Raw genomic sequence first — 20290 nt, forward strand, 5'->3', positions numbered from 1 at the left:
GCAAAACAGCATAAACTAACATTGGAAAACAGACCTGTTTTCTACTTGTGTCACTCGTACTAGCCTGAAAGATCGCGTAATAAGCACAAATGGCTATCAAAATAGAGACAGCGGTTCTACAATGCCCCCCCCCCCAGTTTGAAAGGGATCTGTGCCCTTGGGGGAAACGAGTTTTGTCTGATATAAAGTGGAAAGTTTGCCCCCAAAATGCCAGTTGGCCAGTAATCAGCAGTCCTGCTCATTTTCAAAAGTTCATACCAAGGTTCAGACCAAAGTTGTGTCCAAGTAACTTCCCATCACAGACTTAAACTTCAAGGAACTTTCTTGAGAGAAAACACCACTAGACCTCTCCGTGACATGTGGCTGATGTCTTAAAAAAACATACACACCAATCTTACAAATCCAGAGAAATAAAGACAAGCAGAGCTATCCCCAAGACGTGATGAACCTCAAACATGCTTCAAGTTGCAAATAATAGTTGTGAAGAGACATTGCAGCGGCAAACAAGAGCAATTTGTAATGAAGAAGAGGAAGACGAACGTATGGGCAGCCAGACAGATGAGCAGAGGACTGTTTTCCTTCCCGAGCCTGTTTGGTCAGAGCTGTGTTGCCTGGTGGGTTCCAGCGCTACAGTGAAGGCTTGGCCAGGCCATACTGGAGCAGGCGGGGGCCAAAGGGGAGAAAGCAAAGGGGCCCAGCACTACACAGACGCCAGTCCCACCACAATGAGCCACTTTAGGCCCTTGTGGTTTGGCCTCTGGGGCTGGCCGCCAGCTAGCTGGAGCTCTCTCTCATCTTTTGCTAGTTCTCTTCTATTTCCTTTTTTGATCTACTTCTCTCTGTCTCTCTCTCTCATGCTTGTCGGTTCGATTTTCTCCCTTTATATCCTGTTAACTTGTTCCCTCTTTCTCTCCCTCAAACATCCTGACAGTATGTATTGCCAGGTTTTACCAGTCCTCAGGCAGACAGAGCTGAGGAGGGTGGTAGAAGTGGAGGAGGTTGTGTTTAAAGGAGACATTTGGGCTGGAGGAAAGCTCTGGGGATGAATTGTACAAAGTCTGAGAGTTTTCTCTGACAGGTGGACCTGTTCTAGAGACTCCCATCCCCCTCATACAGATGCATACATACATACTTACAACACTCCACCCCCTCCCCCTCTCCCCAGGGTTGAGAGGCCAGGACTGGGCAGACCAAACAAGGCAACAGGTACCTCAGGTGGAGGGGCGAGCGGGGCTAATGTTACTGTGTGGCTGCTGCTGGCTACTAACACTTTTCTGCTCTTTGCATAGTCTGGAGATAATCACATGGGTGTACTAAGATAACTGATTCCAGATGTATTTGACAAACACACTGGTGTAGATCTGATGTGGTGTGAGGCATGATGAGGCAAAGAGAAAGATAATCAAATATGTCAACAGGTGATATGAACTGCTTTGTGTACATCTTTAGTTAATCATAAATTAAATGTGAAGGAGACAGTTTAATGTTAAAGCTATAATATGTTACATTGTGCATTAAAATGTATGAAAAAAGCGAGACGTGTTATATATTTTGTTGAGATGAGTACTTACATTATCCCAAATGTTTCCAACAATGTTCAAACGCAGAGAAATCCAAAATGTATTCAGGGTAAATGTGTTTCCTGCTAGCTGTTGCTAGCTAGTTGCAAGTTGCTATACCTTCTGGGAAAACACAGGATCTGTTGGATACATGAGAGAGTGAGGAAGGAAGTCGGTGAACATGACTCGACTGATGATGATTTCACGTCAGATACATTTTCGTCAACTATGGTGGTTGTTTAAAAGTAAAGGTAAAAACTCCCACAATCCCATGCTACTTCACAAGGTCATCAAACTACGTCTCCTGGTATTGTTTAAGAATTAGACTAGAAATGTAAAAAAAATGAAGGTGTAATTACATCTGAGATTAACTTGTACATGAACATGTACATTCAAATATAACATTATCACTTAAAGCAATAAGACAGGATAGGAGAGTGAAAGGTAATCCAATTGTTTTATAAGCTCAGTGCAATGAAAGAGCCATAGATATTAGTTTGTAGTTAATAGTTTAACAGTGTTAGATGCAATAGTCTTTTGCTGATTTCATAACCTAGATAATGCTTGATATCTTGATATCTTCTGTATTTCTAACCATAATTCAAGGGACATTACGCTTCTCCTGCTGTAGACACCTAGATTGAAATTTCATTAATAGTTGCTTCATTAATAGTTTCAAGCTAACCTCCAAAAAATTTAACTCACTTTTGCAGGGCTTTGCGTTGTTTTCACCAGCTATTTTTTATTTAGTGCTGAAATGATGAATGAATCTGTTAAACAAACAGAAAAAAATCATTTAAACTTTAATTGGTAAAGGAGATCATCCTTAATTGCCCATGATTTTATCTGCATATATTACAGATCTAATCAAATACTGAATGTCTTGAATGCATATTAAGACATTTTTGTATTCTATGACTCTCATGAATTGAAAACATTTACTTACTCTTTTATTCAAGTTTCTTCCGATGCCCCTTCTAATTAACAGAATTTTATTAAATTATACTGTATACCAAGTAGAGCCAGACTGATATATTGGTTGGCCCTTATTATCTGAACCTAGCTATCTATATCAGTAATGGGGTATATGTTGTACGATATTTTTTTTTTTTGTCTATTTTTTTTACGGAACATAATGGAGATTATTTTAATTTAGCATTTTAGTTTTAGTCTTGTTTAAATGCATTCCTTTTTAATTTGCATTTATAGTTATGTGTAATAAACATAACAGTGAAAATGTGCTTTTTCAGTGTCCTGGTTTGATTTTGGATTTTTCTATATGTAATTAAAGAATATTGGTTGTTATGTTTTTTTTACTCCCTACTATTGGTATTGGCATCGGTCCTAAAAATCCAATATCTTCTCTAATACCAATGTCCGTCATATAATTAGGATTTGCTGTCAAGCACCACAGAGGCAGGTGTGACAATGATTGATATAATAACCTGTAATTGAGCTTGCAGGGTGGTGGAATTAGATGTGTGGCATGCAACATTTAATGAGAAACAGTATTGATCAAGGTCTGTAACATGAGTCATGTCTGTCTCAGTTTTAATTTGTTGCGTCTCACTTCCGCACTAATGCCTTCATTGTCTCTTTGTCCATTGTGCGAACAGCAGTCGGGAAGTGACGGCTCCCGCCCCATCCTCATCCAGGTGGCAGAGTCGGCCTACAGGTTCACCCTTGGCTCAGTGGCAGGGGGTAAGAGTCATGCCCCATTGGCTCCCTGCATACCTTCACCCCACCACCCACCTACCTGCTTATGTGCCTACCTGCCCCCCATCCCCCCCGCCCTGAGCTGTCCTCATAAGAAAAGGGTGAGAGACAGAGAGGACAATGCCCCCTCTATTGCCCTCTCCCTTGCTTACAAGAGCAACAGTCGCTCCCCTGCTTAAAAAGAATTGCTCCCTCTCTGTCTCGCTCAATCTCTCTATCTCTATCTCTTTCCCGCTGCTCGCCGTCCCTCTGTCTCGCTCTGTCCTGTCTCTCGCCTCTCTGCGTGCCATGGGAAAACCCTCCTGTGTGTGATTCTTTTGTACCTATGTGACTGATCAGAAGAGGGAGGATGAGAGTGGGGGTGAAGGGCGGTGCCTGGGCCTTATGTTTGGCTTCAGACACCCCACTGTTTTTCCTACTCCTCCTCCTGCTCCCTTCCTTCATTCCTCCCTTCTCCTCCTCCTTCTGTCCCAAGGGAGACAGCTTAATAAGGAGGTATGGGTCTGCTGTCCCTTCTTCTCTCCCGGTTCCTCTCTAATTAAGTCTGTCGCCTTGGGTCGGTTCGTTTTGTTTGTGTCCGTCTGACGGGCCGAAGACACTAGGACTCAAAACACTTCAACGTATTTTTTAACATTACCCCCACAAACTTCCCCTTCCTCCTCCGCCTTTTTTTCTCCTCTACCTTTTAAATGGTCACTACACCACTATCATAAAGACATAATTTGTCACCTATCTGCAGCGCTATTTAGGAAAGTAGTGTTAGTTTTCCACAGTATAATGGAGGTAAATGGAATTTCTTCTCCTCCGTACTTCATTCTGTGATGTTTGTTTGCTCCATTTTGCATTACTAAACTCTCTTAAAGGAATAGTATGTTCACTGCTACTGTTCCCATCAGACAGCCTTTTACGACAGGAATCCACTGTCATATAAGCCAAATATTGCTCTCCTCAAACCAGCCAGACTCAGTTTGTGAAATCAGTAATTTTACCTCGCAGAACATGGGATTTGCTGGGCTACCACATTTTGCTGTTGACCTTGTACATAGCAGTACATTGCGTAGCTTCCATGTTTGTACTCCTCTCTGCCTCTCCAAACTGGGAGATATACAGAATATCAATCAAATACAGACCCTCCCCAGGTAATCCAAATCATCTCTGTAACTGCACAAACTTGTCACAAATTGCAAATTTCAATCTGATGAATGCTACCTGCTCATGAGTGTTGTGAACAGGTAGCAGGTTATGTTACCGAAAAATGAGGAGAAAAAATTCCTGCTGTTGTAAACCAGCAGATGAAAACAGAACAGATTTAGCAGTGTCAGTTGAAACAGCCTTCAATGACTTGTTATCAGAGCAGCGCTGTGACAAGAATAAAGAGAGAGTGGTGTGACATGAAGTCACAGAGTTGGAGAGAGAACTGCAAACAGTAGGTGATGTTACTGTCAGGTTTGGAGACTTTTTGCTTTTGGAGTGAGAGAATTTTCAAACAACCACTTAACTGTATAAGATTTCAAAGATGATTTTAGCATCACATAAAAACTCCAAATTCATTAAGATTAAGGCATTACAATTCTTAAGCCGAGCAAGTGTTTGTTTTCTGTACGTGACACTTAAGTCAGGCCTGGAACACTCGTGAATTGATTCATACCAAAGAAAAAATTTCCGAGTGCAAGAAAATAGATCAGGTCCCTTAAATCATTATAAGAATCTATTGGTATGATTGGTTCTTGCATAGCTGATAGTCTCTCTTAACCTAACAATGTCTGCAGTGTTTTTCTACTCAAGAATTACTGTAATCCCTTTGAAACTCGTTGTTATCAAACCGAGCACTTAATCTACACGTCTAGCTGCACTTCACACACATCATTCCTAGTAGTTTCAAAAGTAACTTAACCTTAACAACAAAGTTTTTCTCTTTATTCCTACTCATCTATGACTGTAGTGTTTTGCACCATTTTTTATTACTGTTGTCTTTACTCACAAAACACAAATATGTACTATAGACCGAGGATGGGATTCAGATGCTGGTTAAGGCAAAGGGAGGACAATGGTGGTGCAGTCATAACAGTAAATCACTTAAGTCAATATATGTATTAAAATAAACAAACAGTACCCTCATAGCATGTGACCAGTATCTAAATAAGTGTTTTTTTTTCTTTCCCTGTAGCTGTGGGTGCTACAGCAGTGTACCCCATTGATCTGGTGAAGACGCGCATGCAAAACCAGCGGAGCAGTGGCTCCCTGGTGGGAGAGCTCATGTACAAGAACAGCTTCGACTGCTTCAAGAAGGTGGTGCGCTATGAGGGCTTCTTTGGCCTTTACCGAGGTCAGTAAGCATGAATACAGATTTAAAGCTGTATTTAATAGTGGAATGTCAAATATACAAATAATGTTAATTCTGCAAATGTATAGCAGTTGCAATGGTATTTTTAATTTATAATAATGAAGCATGTAATGTTTTTAACAAACTTTCTGAAGTACTACAAATGACACAATTGTCTTTTATTCTCATAGCGACCTCTCTGACATCCCTGAAGTTCTCAATCAGGAACTCATTAAAGGGATAGTTCAACCAAAATTCAGTTATCATCTACTCACCCTTGTGCTGATTGAAGGTTGGGTTTAGTTTTTTTTGTCTACAAAACACTGCTGGAGTTTCACAGGAAAACAGCATTGCAGAATCTCCAGGAATCTTCACTGTAGATCCTTAGCTTGGAGCCACGTCCACATGCATGTGCACACTGTCTGAACTGGGTGTGTGTGAAGTGTGCAAGTGTCAGGGCTTTAGGAAACTTGGATTATACCAGACAAGTATGGAGGCATTTTATGTTTTGTTTTATTTATTTATTTTATTGGTTGTTTTTTTACATTTGAAAACAGGTCAGCATGCACCATTCTCAGTACATAGAAAACTCTCTAACAACAGTACTTCCAAGATCATGGTGGTTACCACGGTTATGCTAAAGAGCAATGCAGGTTTAACATACAATACATGTCATTAAGTCAAAACTAAAATAAAATGGCCAGACATACATCCTCAAATTTGTATTTACAGACAGCTTTCAGGAAATAAAACTTAGAGGAAGTCAAATCCACAAAACATGTTTTGGAGGAAAAAAAGGAGCTGAATGGAGAGAGAAGAAAGAAGAAGCGAGTTCTAGGGACAATAAAAGAGAAGGGAGAGGAGACGAGAGGAGAAGAAAAGTGTAGGGTGGACGGAGGGCGGTGTGAGGTCACCTCTCTGTTGACCTGTCTCCTTTGAAGTGATTACCGGCTGGCTTGGGACTTTCAGAGCAGGACAATGAACATCACACGCAAGGCCACATACCTTTAAGCCTGTGTCATGATGTGGTGATGTCGCACGTCTGGACCTACACACTCATACAAACACATACATAGACACTGAGCAGACCCACAAGTATGTAGGCATGCAAGCGACTTTGTGGGCATGCAGGTAGACACATACCAGGGCATGACATCCCTAATGACTACCTGCCCTGTCTTCAGAAACTGGGGTTAGGGTGTCTCTGTCGCTATTGTTGAGGTCAGATTGAAAAAAAAAGGTGCCCTGGAATGGTGGCAGGGGCCTTTTTAAAATCCCATGATTTTGATTGACAGCACTGGTCTCCTGAGAGGAAACTTGAATGCTTGAATTTCAGTGAAAAACACAAAGGCCATCAAGAGTGGAATGGCTTCCCAGACAGAGGCAGAAGGGTCCGGCTCCAGATAGATGGCCAGACAGGTACCCTGACAGCCACACTATAGTTATGTAATATAAGTTGAAAGTGCCTTTGTTGGAAAGCTTGCAAAAATCTGCTTAAGAATGTGGAATCAGCAAATTGCCGCTATCACTAATGTAGTATGATGCTGGGGTCTCTTGTAAACAAAACAGCACAAGAGAAACAGGATTGTCTTTCCAGGGTTTTTCTATGGGGATGGTTTTATCAAAATAAGATAGATATATTTTCTAGGGCTGCCTCCTGAATTCGAATGATCAAAGAATCAAATCACCAGTCAGAGACCCCTCAGTCAACTGAGATTCCAGCAGTCTTCTTTTTCAGTTAGTATGTATTTCAGTAACGGGATAAAACAGACAGAAGCTTACAAAATTGCAAAGGGATAACATTTCAATATAGACTTGAATAATAAATAAGGGGAATCAAATATATATTTTTAGATTTTTTTATATGGTGCAATTATTAAAAAAAATAACTTGTGACAACATGTGTCAGTGATTAACTGATGAGAATGGGTAAGAAGTGGCACACAGGTGATGTGCTGTCAGCCTCTACATCCTACTGCAATGCAGAGTGTGCAGGGCAGGTGACGCTTGCTCGTTTGCTTGTGCTTGTTTTTGCGACCGACAGGCTCAGATTGTTATTATAATTATCTGACAGCATTATGGAAAGGATCACTGTAGTGAGAGACCTTCCTTTTTTGACCAGAAACAGCTGTTTTATTGCTCTTACCAAACTCACCAGACTCCCTTTGCAAAACTGTAATTTTAACATCATCATCAGCTTCGTTCAAACTCAACAGAAACAAAATAAAAACATACTTGTTTGTCTTTCTACTGCTCCGAAAGTCCGAGTGTGCATGGCAGGTGACACTGGACAACTGCTGCTTTAGCTCTGCAACCAAGGAGAGATGCTATGAGATGCACTGACTTTATAACTGAACTATAGGAGGCTGCACACTTTTACTTTCTCTATCTGTGATATAGAAATGTTGTTTTGTTTTCACATCACATATTATGAAAAAAAGGCATGACATGTAGGCTCATGTAGGCTGACATTGGAATTTGGTGTGGCACACCAAACAAATTGTTGAATATTTGTATTAAACAGCCAAATCTGATTCGACTGAAAAAATCAGGTACAGCCCTAGTATTTTTTTGGTATCATGTCCTTTTGTGTCATTAACTGTATGGACATATATTGTGCACTGAAGAGTGTCAGCATTTGAAAAAAAACGTTCAAAAATGATCAGATTTTCTTTTTTCTTCCAGGCAGGTTCTTTTGCCAAGCTCCAAATTGGGTGTATGATTACTTGTGTGTGGCCTTGTTACACACAAACTACTGTAGATTATTAACCGTGTTTGTTACTTTGAAGAAATGTGTGTGTTTTTGTGTATGTGCGTGTGTGTGTGCTTCTTGCCTAGGGGCTGGGTAGGGGGCCAAGTTTCATTGTGCTCTGTTGTGATTATTTTGTTTATTTTTATCCTGCTCTGGGTTGTAATTGAGGTCTGCGTAAACTTTTGGTTGGTTTGTTTTATACTCTGCCCTTTTTCCTATTCTGGGAAGCAGTTTCTCTTTCTTCATCCTCTCTTTACCCCTCTCTTACTCTCTCTCTTGCTACTCTGATGTCCCCACACTCCACATCAATAGATTTCATTAGTGTCTGGAGGATCTAGCAGGGTCGGACGCATGCGGCGGAAAGCCACACATCATGTGGCGTGTGTGGAAGTGGTATATGTATATGCATGCGTGTGTGTGTGTGTTTGTATGTGTGTGTGAGTGAGTAGGGGTACCACAGCACTCGTTTTTTTCTAATCATCTCGTCGTTTTCTAATGATAGGTCTTGTACCACAGCTACTGGGTGTGGCGCCCGAGAAAGCCATAAAGCTCACAGTAAGTCACTGCGTTAAGGAAGCACACAGACCCATGCATGCTTATTCACACACACACACGCACGCACGCACGCACACACACACACACACACACACACACACACACACACACGCACACACACACACACAGATCCACAAGCTTCTTCTATCACTTCAGTCTTTTGGATTGATTTTATATTATTTGGTACTATACACATAAAGCACAGTATAGTGGACTTACTGTACTGTACAGTTCTACATGCACATGATTTGCTTAATCTACCTGTATTCTTGGATTTGTTAACTGTCAGTCAAGAATCTTTGTAAATAACATTTGTAGCATTTAATATTTGAGGTACAAACAGCAGCATTACTTTTACAAGATATATCTGCTATGCATCAGCTGATTCGTGCCATATGTTTGTCAATACCACATATGTAAAGTTATAAACTCTAGTTGTGGATTAAAACAAAGTTATCCCACAGTGAAAACATTGCCAATATTAACACATGGTGTAATATGTGTTGTATCAATTTTCTACATTTTCAGGCCCCACATAAAATATTATATTCTGTATATTTACTGTATATTCATATTGTGTTCCACCATACCAGCCTCAGAAATCCTCAGTCTTTGCCTGATATTATAACCTCTGTGTTTCCAGGTGAATGACTTCGTACGAGGAAAGACCAGACAGAAAGATGGCACAGTCCCACTAGCAGCTGAGATCCTGGCTGGTGGATGTGTAAGTCTCAAGTCAGCTGTTACTTTGTTACATTTCATTTTTAGAACGTATTTGCTCATTTGCAAAGAAAGTGTAGGACTAGGTCAGTGTTAACAACCTGGACCAAATTTAAGACATCCAGGTCATTTTTTCTAGCCCAGACACATTTAAATTGTGCATTTATCAGTGTACAATACCATATTGTTCAGTGTGATCAAAAATGTGCCTGAATGTTGTGACTGATTTATGTCATGACTGCATACAGCAGCAGCAAGTTTGACTGAAAGTGAAAGAAATAGGGAGAAATATGTGGAATGTATAGAGGTGAAATAAAAAACGATATTGAGAAGCCTAAATGTTTCTAAATTATTTTGTCAAAGCATTAGGTTGCTCTCAGTATTTATTAAAGATTTGAAAATACTTGACAGAGACTATATATAATTATAGTGTCTGGTTCTATATGTGAATTCTGAATGAGTAAAGCAGCAATGCTGAGGATTTTTCTTGATCAAGTGAGTGTCTAATCATATGTAACAGTCACACCTCTTCACCAAGGTGAAGGTTCCTCTCAGCTCATCACTCACAGGCACTCTGAGAACCCAAATCTCTCCAATGAGTTCTATGAGAGTGTTATCTGTGTGAATATGGCCACAGATATTCAGCCTGTTTGCAGGTACTTTGTTCAAACACAGTCAGCATTACATATTTCACTGTTCACCTTTTTTTTTTCCATCACTCTCTCCCCCTTCATCATCCTGCCTCTTCAAAGTGCACTGTGCTGAAATGATGCTGTACAGTACACACACACAGTGTATACAGTACTAAGGCAGCATACATCTCATAACTATGTTTACCTGTTTTCTGAGTGCAGCCCCTCTGACAGTTGAGCAGACAGACACGAACCTGTTTGGATGCCAGAAGTCGGCGTTCGTTGATAGAACGTGTAATAATCACACATGAAAGAGCAAATGTCCATACTGTACATGCTAGCAGGCGTGTGTGCACTGTAAAAAAAAGAAAAAGAAAAAGAAAACTCACAATTTCAAGGCAACTGTTTTAAGGTTTAAATTGAACTGATGCTCTTAAGTTTTTAAATAAACTTGGCAAACTTGACACGACAAATTGGGTTCAGTTTTCTAAATACAGAATTTTTTGGGTTTCCAAGTAAAGAAGAAAAGTAAATTAAAAGTAAATTGTCTGAACAAAAGAATATTGGTTGGCAAAGCTTGTTTTAATTTCTATCAAAATTTAAGAGTTTGAATTTTGCTTAGAACTCAGAAATTTTGTGAAGCCAGTGGCCTTGAAATTATGAGCCTTATCAAAAATATTGTTTTACAGTGTGCATACATGACAAACAGAAGAGCATACAGGTGCGCGCACACACACACACACACACACACGCACACACGCACGCACAGAGACGAAGATTGACAGCGGCTGCTACCTGAGCCTCCCCTCCACCACCACCGCCAGTCTGTTACCTGCTCCCTTCCCATCATAGGTTTTGATCACTGAGCTGTCACAGTCTACCCCCAATGTATGTGCACACACAAACACACACACACACACACACACACACACACACACACACACACACACTGCGCGTCCACCAAGGCTAGTAGCTGTAGCCGGAGCAAATGAAAGAAGGTCTTTCACTCAACCCTCTTTTGATGCTGATCACTAAAGCAAAGTATTTCAGGATACACAAGTCATTATGGGTTTAGCTCCAGTCAGGCATATTCAATTGACCTATTAGTTCTAGGAATATGTTTAAGAAATGTTTCAGCATGGCACATTTGCTGCACCTTCAATTTAGCGTTTCATTTTGGATAGCAATTTTGAGAAAAATAAAAAAAAGTATAGCATCTACAAGAGAGCAAATGTACTGAAGAAATGTTCTGGGTGTGAAAAGTAGTGGTTGCCATTTCTTTATACAACCCATATGGATTGAGAAGCAGAACCATAACAGACGCACAGGGAGAGGAGAGGATAAATGTAGAGGAGAGGAGCGTGGATGGATGGATTTTTCCTCTTTTCCTCCGCGAGCCGTCGTGACAGCTCCTTTCATCCTGGCTGAGGCCCCGGTGTTAGTGCTGGCACTGCACTCTGCCTGCCACTTTATCTTACACACGCACACACACACACACACACACACACACACACACACACACACAGAAGTCGAACCCTCCTGAACCCTGTTTTAGTGAGGCTCCAGCCGCAGCACATGAAATCTGTTTATATCATTTGGTAGCTGTGAAAGTGTTGGTTTGGACCACAGTGTTAGCCTCAGGTCCACAGTCTATAAAGCAAAATACAGAAAGAGACAGGGTTTCTGCAGGTCCTTAAAAAGTCTAAAATCCAGTAATCTGAATTTTAGGCCCTAAAATGTCTTAAAGGGACATTTCCTCAAGTTGTGGAGATATCAGCCATAGAGATGTCTGCCTTCCCTTAACATATAATGGGACTAAATGGCACTCGGCTTGTGCTAAAAGCGCCCACAAAATACATTTGAAAAACTGCAATATAGAAGCATCAGTTTTAAACTGAGACTGTTTTATAACCAGTTAAAAACTCCTTGTAGTAGCTTTAAGTTGGATAATATTAGCAAATGCTAGCTATAAAGCTAGCTTGTCTACATCCATCATTAGATAACTACTTAGCTAATGTTTTGCTAATATGAGCTAGCTAGTTAGCTAGTGTTTGTTCGTTAGTTAAATTAAGATGTGACTTTATATTTCCCTTTTACAGGAAAAGGAGAATGTTGACCGTGGTATCAAAATGTTATTGGAGAACAAAGTAAAAAGGGGCGGGACTTAGAAAGGGTCAGTTGGATTCATAATGGTCTTGAAGGCATCTTTAATAGTCATAAATGTAACTTGTTGAGACCTGCAGAAACCCTAAAAGAAAAAGAGAACAGGGGAGTAATCCAAAACATATCTATAGCAATTTCTTTATCTCCTCTAATGTGCTGTTTTGCCTTTGTTTCTTTCCTCTTCTCACCTCCTCCTTTTGCTCCCTCCTCTAAACCCTGTGGCTCAGCACCATTAAGCTCCAGTGCAGGCTGCCAGTTTCTAATGATTATTTGCTAAGAATGGCATGCTCCGTTGACTGAGCTGGCTGGATGCTTATCTGGCAGTTACTGGCCTGCATTTTAGGACTTAAGTTACACAAAATACTTACTGGGTCATTGCTGAGAGGAGGACTTAAAATACAGTAATACTTTGTTTGTGTTCTCTGTGAATGTATCACAGTTTGCATGGCTGCTTTATGTCTTTGTAACGGGTTTCTTATTCAGGCCTGATGTGAATTATGAAATCATTATCAGATAATCTAATAGGCCTGCACATGTAGCATGAAGGGTGTTAAGTGCAAATGAAAGTGTGCTTGTTATTTATGGATAGTGGCAAATGTTTTCAGTGGGTGTTAATCTGTTGTATGGCCATAATTGAGTGGTTGGTGGGTATATTTGTGTTGCAGGTGAAGGGGGGGGGGGTTCCTCAAACTTTACTAAGCTTTTTCTGCAGCACTCACACACATACACATAGCCAGGAGCTGCGATGCGTGCATAAGGTGCTGACGTCCCAGGTTTCTAAGGATCACCTTGCCTTGTAATTACCTGGGAATCATGAGAGAGCCGCCGACGCTGTCACTCCATAATCACAACCCTGAACCTCTCTCCGCCTCAACCTCGACCTTCCTTCACTTCTCTTGTTTTGACTACTCCTCTTTCTGTTTCTGTCTCCCCGTCTTTGTCTCTCTCATTAGCTCACTCTGTTTATTTGTCCGATTCGCTCTTTCCTACTCTCTTAGAAGTAAAGGCTTCAAAAGGGCTCTTCCTGGTGGGCTTAGGTTCTACCCATGAGCATTTACTTCTGAATAAACCCTTTTTGAGAGAAAAGGTTCGTCAAGGGTTCCTTGTAAGACTAAGGCTCCTATTTAGAAACATTTTTTGGAAGAAAGAGGTTTTCAAAGGTTGTTGAAATCCTTTAAGAACTCTATCAGTAAGGGTTCTGTGTACCATAATATAAAAGGGTTCTCGGTAGGGTGTTTTCTACATAAAACCCATGAAATATAAAAGTGCTCTTGGTGTATTCTTGGAGTATAAAAAGATTAGGTTCTAGATAAAACCCTTGGAATTTAAAGGGTTTCTTGAAAGAACCTCCTGGGTGGTTTCCAGATAAAACCCTCTGTTCTCGGTAGAACCCCTTTGGTGGTTTCTTGTTAGTACCCTTTGAAGATGTAAAGGTCGAATCCTCAGAGAGGGTCTTGGGTGGAACATTACACCATAGAGGGTTCTTTGTAAAACCTCTCATTGGGGGTTTTGTGTGAAACCTTTCACAGATGGTTCTAGGTATAACCCTTTATGTTGAGTACTATGTAGAACTCACTGAAAGTGTTCCAAGTTGAACCTTTATGAAAGGTCCTACCAATAAGGGTTCTCATATGGGGACAAACATAAGAACCCTTTATGGTTCTCATTAATGTATTTATTTCCAAGAGTGTACTTGTCTTCCCCTCCTCTATCCGGGATGTTCAAAGTTTTCGAGTGATTTGCCTCAGTTAAGTATGGATGTGGGACGGCAGAGCGAGACAAAAAGCTCTGCGTTGTCACTCCTTTTATCTCATGTTGTCACGTCTAATTGTCAGCTCGTCTCTCTGAACAATGTTGTTGTTTACTCTCCTTTAGTAAACAACATCTCCATCTCCTCCATCTCCAGTCTCATTAGGATCCAATTGAAGCAGCCAACACTGCTAGGGGCCGGAGCCAATAGCCTCTTAATGCTTGCGCTATTAGCCAGCATGTAATCAACTAGGTTATTTCCATAAAACAAGTCATAAAGAGTTAGCTGTGAGATGTAGCAGCTTCGGAGCAGCAGCCCTCCTGCTATTCACAGCCTCTCGTTGGGTCTGGAAGGGAAGCAGTAGCCACTATAGCGGCTGCACACACCTTCAATGAGACTATTATGATCTCTGTCTCTCCCTCCTCTCCCCTCGTCTCTTCTCTTAGGCAGTATATGCTAACACTTAAAACTGAGGAACATTTAGCAAAAAAAAAGGGAAAGAAATGCCCATGTTGCAGATTGGAGCTTGATGCTTTCCTGTAAGGCAGGAGGCGACAAGCACAATCCATCATTCATAACGAAGGGAATGAAGGAGGGGGAGACGAGGAGAGAAACGACAACAAACAGACCAGGCCTATTTAAGACAGAAACGGCACCATGGCAACCGATTGCTATCTAATTGCGATGTACCACCCTTTTGCGTGTAGCTACAGTAACCACTGGCAACCGTAGCGAGAGTGAGACAATATTAGAGAAGATGAGAGAGATCGTTTGAGAGGAGGTCAGAGAGAGACAATACTGGTACAGAGAGTGAGAGAAACAATTCAAGGAAAAAGGAAGAAACAGAAGTCAGAAAAAGCAACACTTTCCAGATTAAAAAAAAAAAAAAAGTGGTGTAAACATTTCTCAGCACCAAGAAGCATTTTGGAAACGCCGTCATGTTCCTTGACAAGACACAGTTAACCATTTGTCTTGCCACAGCTCTACCACAGCAGCTACATTTTATACTTAAAAAGCCCAGCCGACCTGAAAGGCACAGAGGCCAGTCTGGACTTGCTGCAGTATTGTTGCCCTCCCCTCACAAGTACAGGTTTGGAGAATGGTGTGAAGTGAGAGGTTAGAGAGCAAAGGAGAAGTCAGAGTCCCCGCAGGGTCTGCGTGATGAAGACAAACAGCTGACAGACTCGGCTGCATCAGCTGGATTTCCCGGTACTCTCCTGGACTCTCCTCCTCTCCTCATGTTTGTTTTGCAGCTGGTTGCTGAGGCAGCACTTTTGTTGAGTTGCATCAGTTGCTGCAATTGGTCCCAAGCAAGATAATAATTACATTTTCAACCCTGATTATATTACAATGGTTTTCTTTATTTTATGCAGTCAGTGTGTTATGTTGAAATTAACACAGCATCTCTAGTGGAATCAAGTCACTCAGTCTTAAAGTAACCATTGGTACAACTAATGTTGAAATTGGTGTCATGTTTATCTTAAGTTTCTACTTCTGTAACGAATGTCTTTTTTTACATTCAAAGCTATTTATGACTTCATCAACCTAAATTAAAGAAAAAAAAATTATTAGCTAAATCCTCAGTTTGAATAAAGTGATTCTTCACACTAAGTGAGTTAGCCTTTTTTTTTTTTAAATCAACTGTCTTTTATGAATTAAACTCATCAGTTTTGTCAAAATTAATGTAATTCTAATGATTTGTCTGTCTTTCTGTTCCTCCAGGCTGGTGGTTCCCAGGTGATCTTCACCAACCCTCTGGAAATCGTAAAGATCCGTCTGCAGGTGGCGGGAGAGATCACCACGGGGCCGAGGGTCAGTGCCCTGTCCGTCATCAGGGACCTCGGCTTCTTTGGACTTTACAAGGTGAGAAATGTCGTTGGGGTCAGAGGTGCATGTATAGAGGAATACCCATGATGCAAATAGACACTAAAAGCTCTTGTCTAGCTGTTGTAGTTCAGTTCGTATTGCACAAACGTCTTAATTTGCAGATCCGGTCAAAAGTTTGGAAGTCATGGTACTCAGGGTTAGGACCTGATTTAAGAAAAAAGCAATTCAGATCAACATTTCCTAATTACACAACTATCCTAATTTCTGAAATCTGAATAAACTCTCTTAACTTTAAGATAACCGTTAAACTAACTTTCAGTTTTCCACGAGGCAGTGTTAGCTAACAGTAGGTAACAGGACTATTGGCCTGTTAAAAAAAAACAACACTTACAACATTGTGTAGCCAGATGAGATGAGAAAAATATATGGGTAACAAGCATGTTGTATTGAGTATTTAGGACTTCATAACCTGAGATAAATAGGATTCCTTTAGTTGTTTAGGATTTGCTTCTATAACACCATATTTTAGACTCATCCTGTCTCAAATTAAGACTTGAGATAAGAAGCCTCTGTAATATGACCATTTCAAAAAAGACAATATTCTCTGTCCTCTGATATTTTCTTCCTTCTTGCTCAAATGCCAGTATGATCAGTGTGCATTGTAGTGTGAAATAATTCTAGGATGCTTATGCATAAAATTCACTTTTTGTCATTCTGTTCTACAGTAAAATTGTCATCATCACAACTTCTCACCTACCCTCAATGCCAACATCTCATGGAAATGTGTTGTGGTTTTCAGCGTATTTGGGGTCATGGTATAATTTGTTGATGAGAACGTCTGGCAACCTCTTGGTCTCCTGCCCTGACACACACAAACCCACTTTTTCATTTTGTCTCATTCTCAACTAATTTGTAATACAACATTACACAAGAAAGGGTTTTCCCTCCTGTCCCATCCCAATCCCATGACAGAGTAAAAAAAAAAATCCTGTCCTGCCCTATCCAGTTCACAAACTTGTAACCAACCAACAACTGGGCACAAGGGGAAAGGACAAAAATAGTTCTCATTCTTTTCAGAATTGTATATTTATATAGACAACAGTCACATGATAAATAATGAAATTGAATCCTATCCCAAAGGAATCCCACAGGACCCACAGGATTCCACATGTAAGCCTCTAACGTATAAGTGTGTAGCTCACTAATTGTTCACTTGTTCCAGGAGTGACAGTGTTTCACTTTTCATTTTGAAATAATCAAGTCATGCTTCTGAAAAGGCTGAAGAAATGAACTTTGAGACGTTAAACATCAGTTTACTACACATCAGTGAGAGGATATTGACTGCTTTGATGACAGAACTCTTGGAATGAAAACAAAACTTCATACAAATTGATTTCCAGTTTGATTGCATTTATCTTTAAATGAGAGGTAAAGTAAAGTAAAGTAAGCCTGAAGCCAATTTTATTTAACAATAAATCCAAGTAAGATTTATTACTACTACATTAATTGGAAAATAGTTGCCACACATCCAGTATCCATTCTATTGTGTTTTCATCAGCCTCACAGTTTCATAACAGTCTATTATTCTTCATTACTGTTATGACTAAATCACGTGTGATTTTTCTATTAACTGTTGCACAACTATACATATTACCTCAGCCCTTATCAGCTATCATTTAAATCAACAATTCCATGTGGTCCTCCGTTCAAGAACAAGAAAAGGCACAATTTATGCTAAAAGCTGTATTTAACCTTAATTGCCATAATTGGTATTTTTCAGTGGCATGGGGCTAAAAATTACAGTGCACTGTTTGAACATATTGGAGTTGTATGATATTATGTCCCCAACACATTGTAAAGCAAGAGTAGAAAGATTACAGTGTCAGAGGAAGGTGATAAAATGCTTGTGTTAGTGTGTTTCAAGGATATTTTCTGTATTTTCATAATCATTATTCTTACAAATATTATGACTTCTCACATCATTCTGATGGTACCAGTGAGTTGCATTGACATAGAGTAGAATAGGAATCAGTGGATGAGCTGTGGCTATTACTAACACGAGCAGCTTAACTGTTTGGGTGAGGACATTAGTCCTCAAGGTAAAACAGAGAATGCCTAATTAAATTACATAAATAAGTCCTAATGGAGCTTGGCAGGGGAGATTCTGCTTCAACTGTAAACACAATCAACTGAAAATGTCAATCTCATACCTGTGGTTGTATTAATTTGCAAGTAAGATGATGGCACTTGTTCCAAGTAGTAAACTAATTTTCAATGAAAATCTAACCTTCTTTTTACTGGACTTTACTTTTTAAAAAATCTTAATTTAGCAGGCAGTCTCGTTGAGATTAAGAGCTAACGGGAACAACACAAACACACAGTAAATGAGGAATTAATAAAAAAAACAGTTACGAGAATCACAGAAAACATCAGATAATAAAGTTTTAAAATCTCCAAGGGGAATGTAAGCCTCTGGTTTGAGGGAAGTTTGCAGTTCATTCCGTTTAAAAGGCAAACTAAAGTTATGTGGTTACTGGATCTAGTACTGTAGCCAGTAGATTTAAATGAGAAAAGAGATGTGAGGTGGTTTGTAAGCTTTATAAATGAATAACATGAGATGGCTGTTTCTTCTTGACTGTAAGGGTCTGTCTAACTGTGTGATGCAGAGAACAATGATGGGCACAAAACTGGTCATTTGTAATCAGTGTTGGGACGGTTACTTTTAAAATCTATTCCACTACAGATGACTGAATACATACCCTGCAAATGTAATTTGTAGAGCAGACAAGCAGCAGATTACACAATTTAAGTAACCAGGTCTAAATAGATTTAGATTTAGATTACTTTTGGAACACTTGAAACTCGTCTTGCTGAGCCCATTAGTCTGAGTCACTCTGAAAGTAATTAACACTTGCTTCTGGGAACGGCCTCACTGGAGACATCCCTTAACTGTTCTCATTAGGTCACATAGAGCACTAATGTTACTAAATAAAGGCAGGCACTGCTAGCCACAAACAGCAACAGTAGAGAAGCTTAAGTCAAAACGTCAAACTTCAAGTGTCAAACGAATACAACGTACATTGTGTTGAATAAACTAACACTCTCTGTCCTTAACATTAGACCATCATAAGCGTGACAGAGCACACTAGCATGACAAAAAAAATTCCTGAAGTTACCGTGTGGAGGTGCTTCCTCAAGTTAGATGTGGAGACTTTTGATGCACTGTAACATTAAGATGATTAGTTTGTTGGGGTTTTTTTTTGTTGTTAGTTTGGCTGGTAAAAAGACAGATGAATATTTGGTTGATGAATGTCCATTATCACACATAGAAGTACATACAAGTTGCCAGTAACATCTGACCAAAAGTGCTTAAGAAGGAGAGAGTTGTAGTGATAGCCTTTGCGAAGTGGTATGTGACAGATGCTTACATAAATTGTTTTACTTTATTTTTTGAATCTGTTGAAGGGAAATGCGTTTCTCATATTAATTTTAGAGCAAACAAATAATCTGTTCAAGTAATCTATTTTTAAAGACAGTAACTGTATTCAGAATTCCACCAATTTACACTTTAATGGAATACAGTTACTCATAATTTGTATTTTATATATGTAACAGCATTACTTACATTTTTTTAGTCAAAAAGTGACTTGACTGCTAGTCTGCTGGTTATTTACTACACCGGACGTCATCTCACCACACGTTTCCCAGTTTTGTCTGTGCTGTTTTCTCTCTGTCTGCTGATGTGACCACCTGTCAGCACAGACAATTCAGTTCATGTAAACCTTTTACTTCTGTTAACAAGGCTGTAACAGACTGTGGAGCCTCATCTTGTCTCTGTCTACCTGCCCTGATTTATGACTCTGTGAGTGTGGTTGTCCACGTAGCTGCTGTCTCCATTCAACTGTCTGTGGAAATGCTGCATTCCCTTAAATGAGTGCATGTAACTGTGTGCATGCTCGTGCACATGCGTCATTGTGTCCTGGTCTGCGCATAGAGAGGAGACAAAGTGCACAGAGAAAGCAGTAGCGGTGTTGTTGGTGGTGGTGGTGGTGGAGGGGAAGGTTGGGAGGAGGAGACGAGCTCCAGCCTGCAAGCCCCAGACGGGCTGGCTCCGGAGGGGCTGCACCCAGGCACAGAGCTGCCTTTGTCAGGGTAATTATCCTGACGCTCACCCTCTGCTGGTGGAGCTACCGGTTGGTAGGGTGGCTAACGCACTAGCGCCACCAGTCATCACTGGAGGAAAGTTGTCAGTGTTGGAAAACCCAGACGATGTTTCATGTTTATGGACTTGGC

At 40.3% G+C, this 20290-nt stretch overlaps 1 protein-coding gene across 1 annotated transcript in view; it reads left to right on the forward strand.

Moving 5' to 3' along the window:
• Positions 1-20290, forward strand: part of slc25a13 (solute carrier family 25 member 13) — a 67651-nt gene that overhangs the window by 35630 nt on the left and 11731 nt on the right. Inside the window, exons 10-14 of the mRNA XM_084739447.1 lie at positions 3176-3260; positions 5443-5601; positions 8853-8905; positions 9549-9629; positions 15893-16033. Of these exons, the coding sequence (XP_084595573.1) occupies positions 3176-3260; positions 5443-5601; positions 8853-8905; positions 9549-9629; positions 15893-16033 (519 nt within the window). The remainder of the gene's footprint in view (positions 1-3175; positions 3261-5442; positions 5602-8852; positions 8906-9548; positions 9630-15892; positions 16034-20290) is intronic.

Source organism: Lutjanus erythropterus, chromosome 16 (genome assembly GCF_056507025.1).
Source record: "Lutjanus erythropterus isolate fLutEry1 chromosome 16, fLutEry1.hap2, whole genome shotgun sequence".
Classification (NCBI taxonomy): domain Eukaryota; kingdom Metazoa; phylum Chordata; class Actinopteri; order Lutjaniformes; family Lutjanidae; genus Lutjanus; species Lutjanus erythropterus.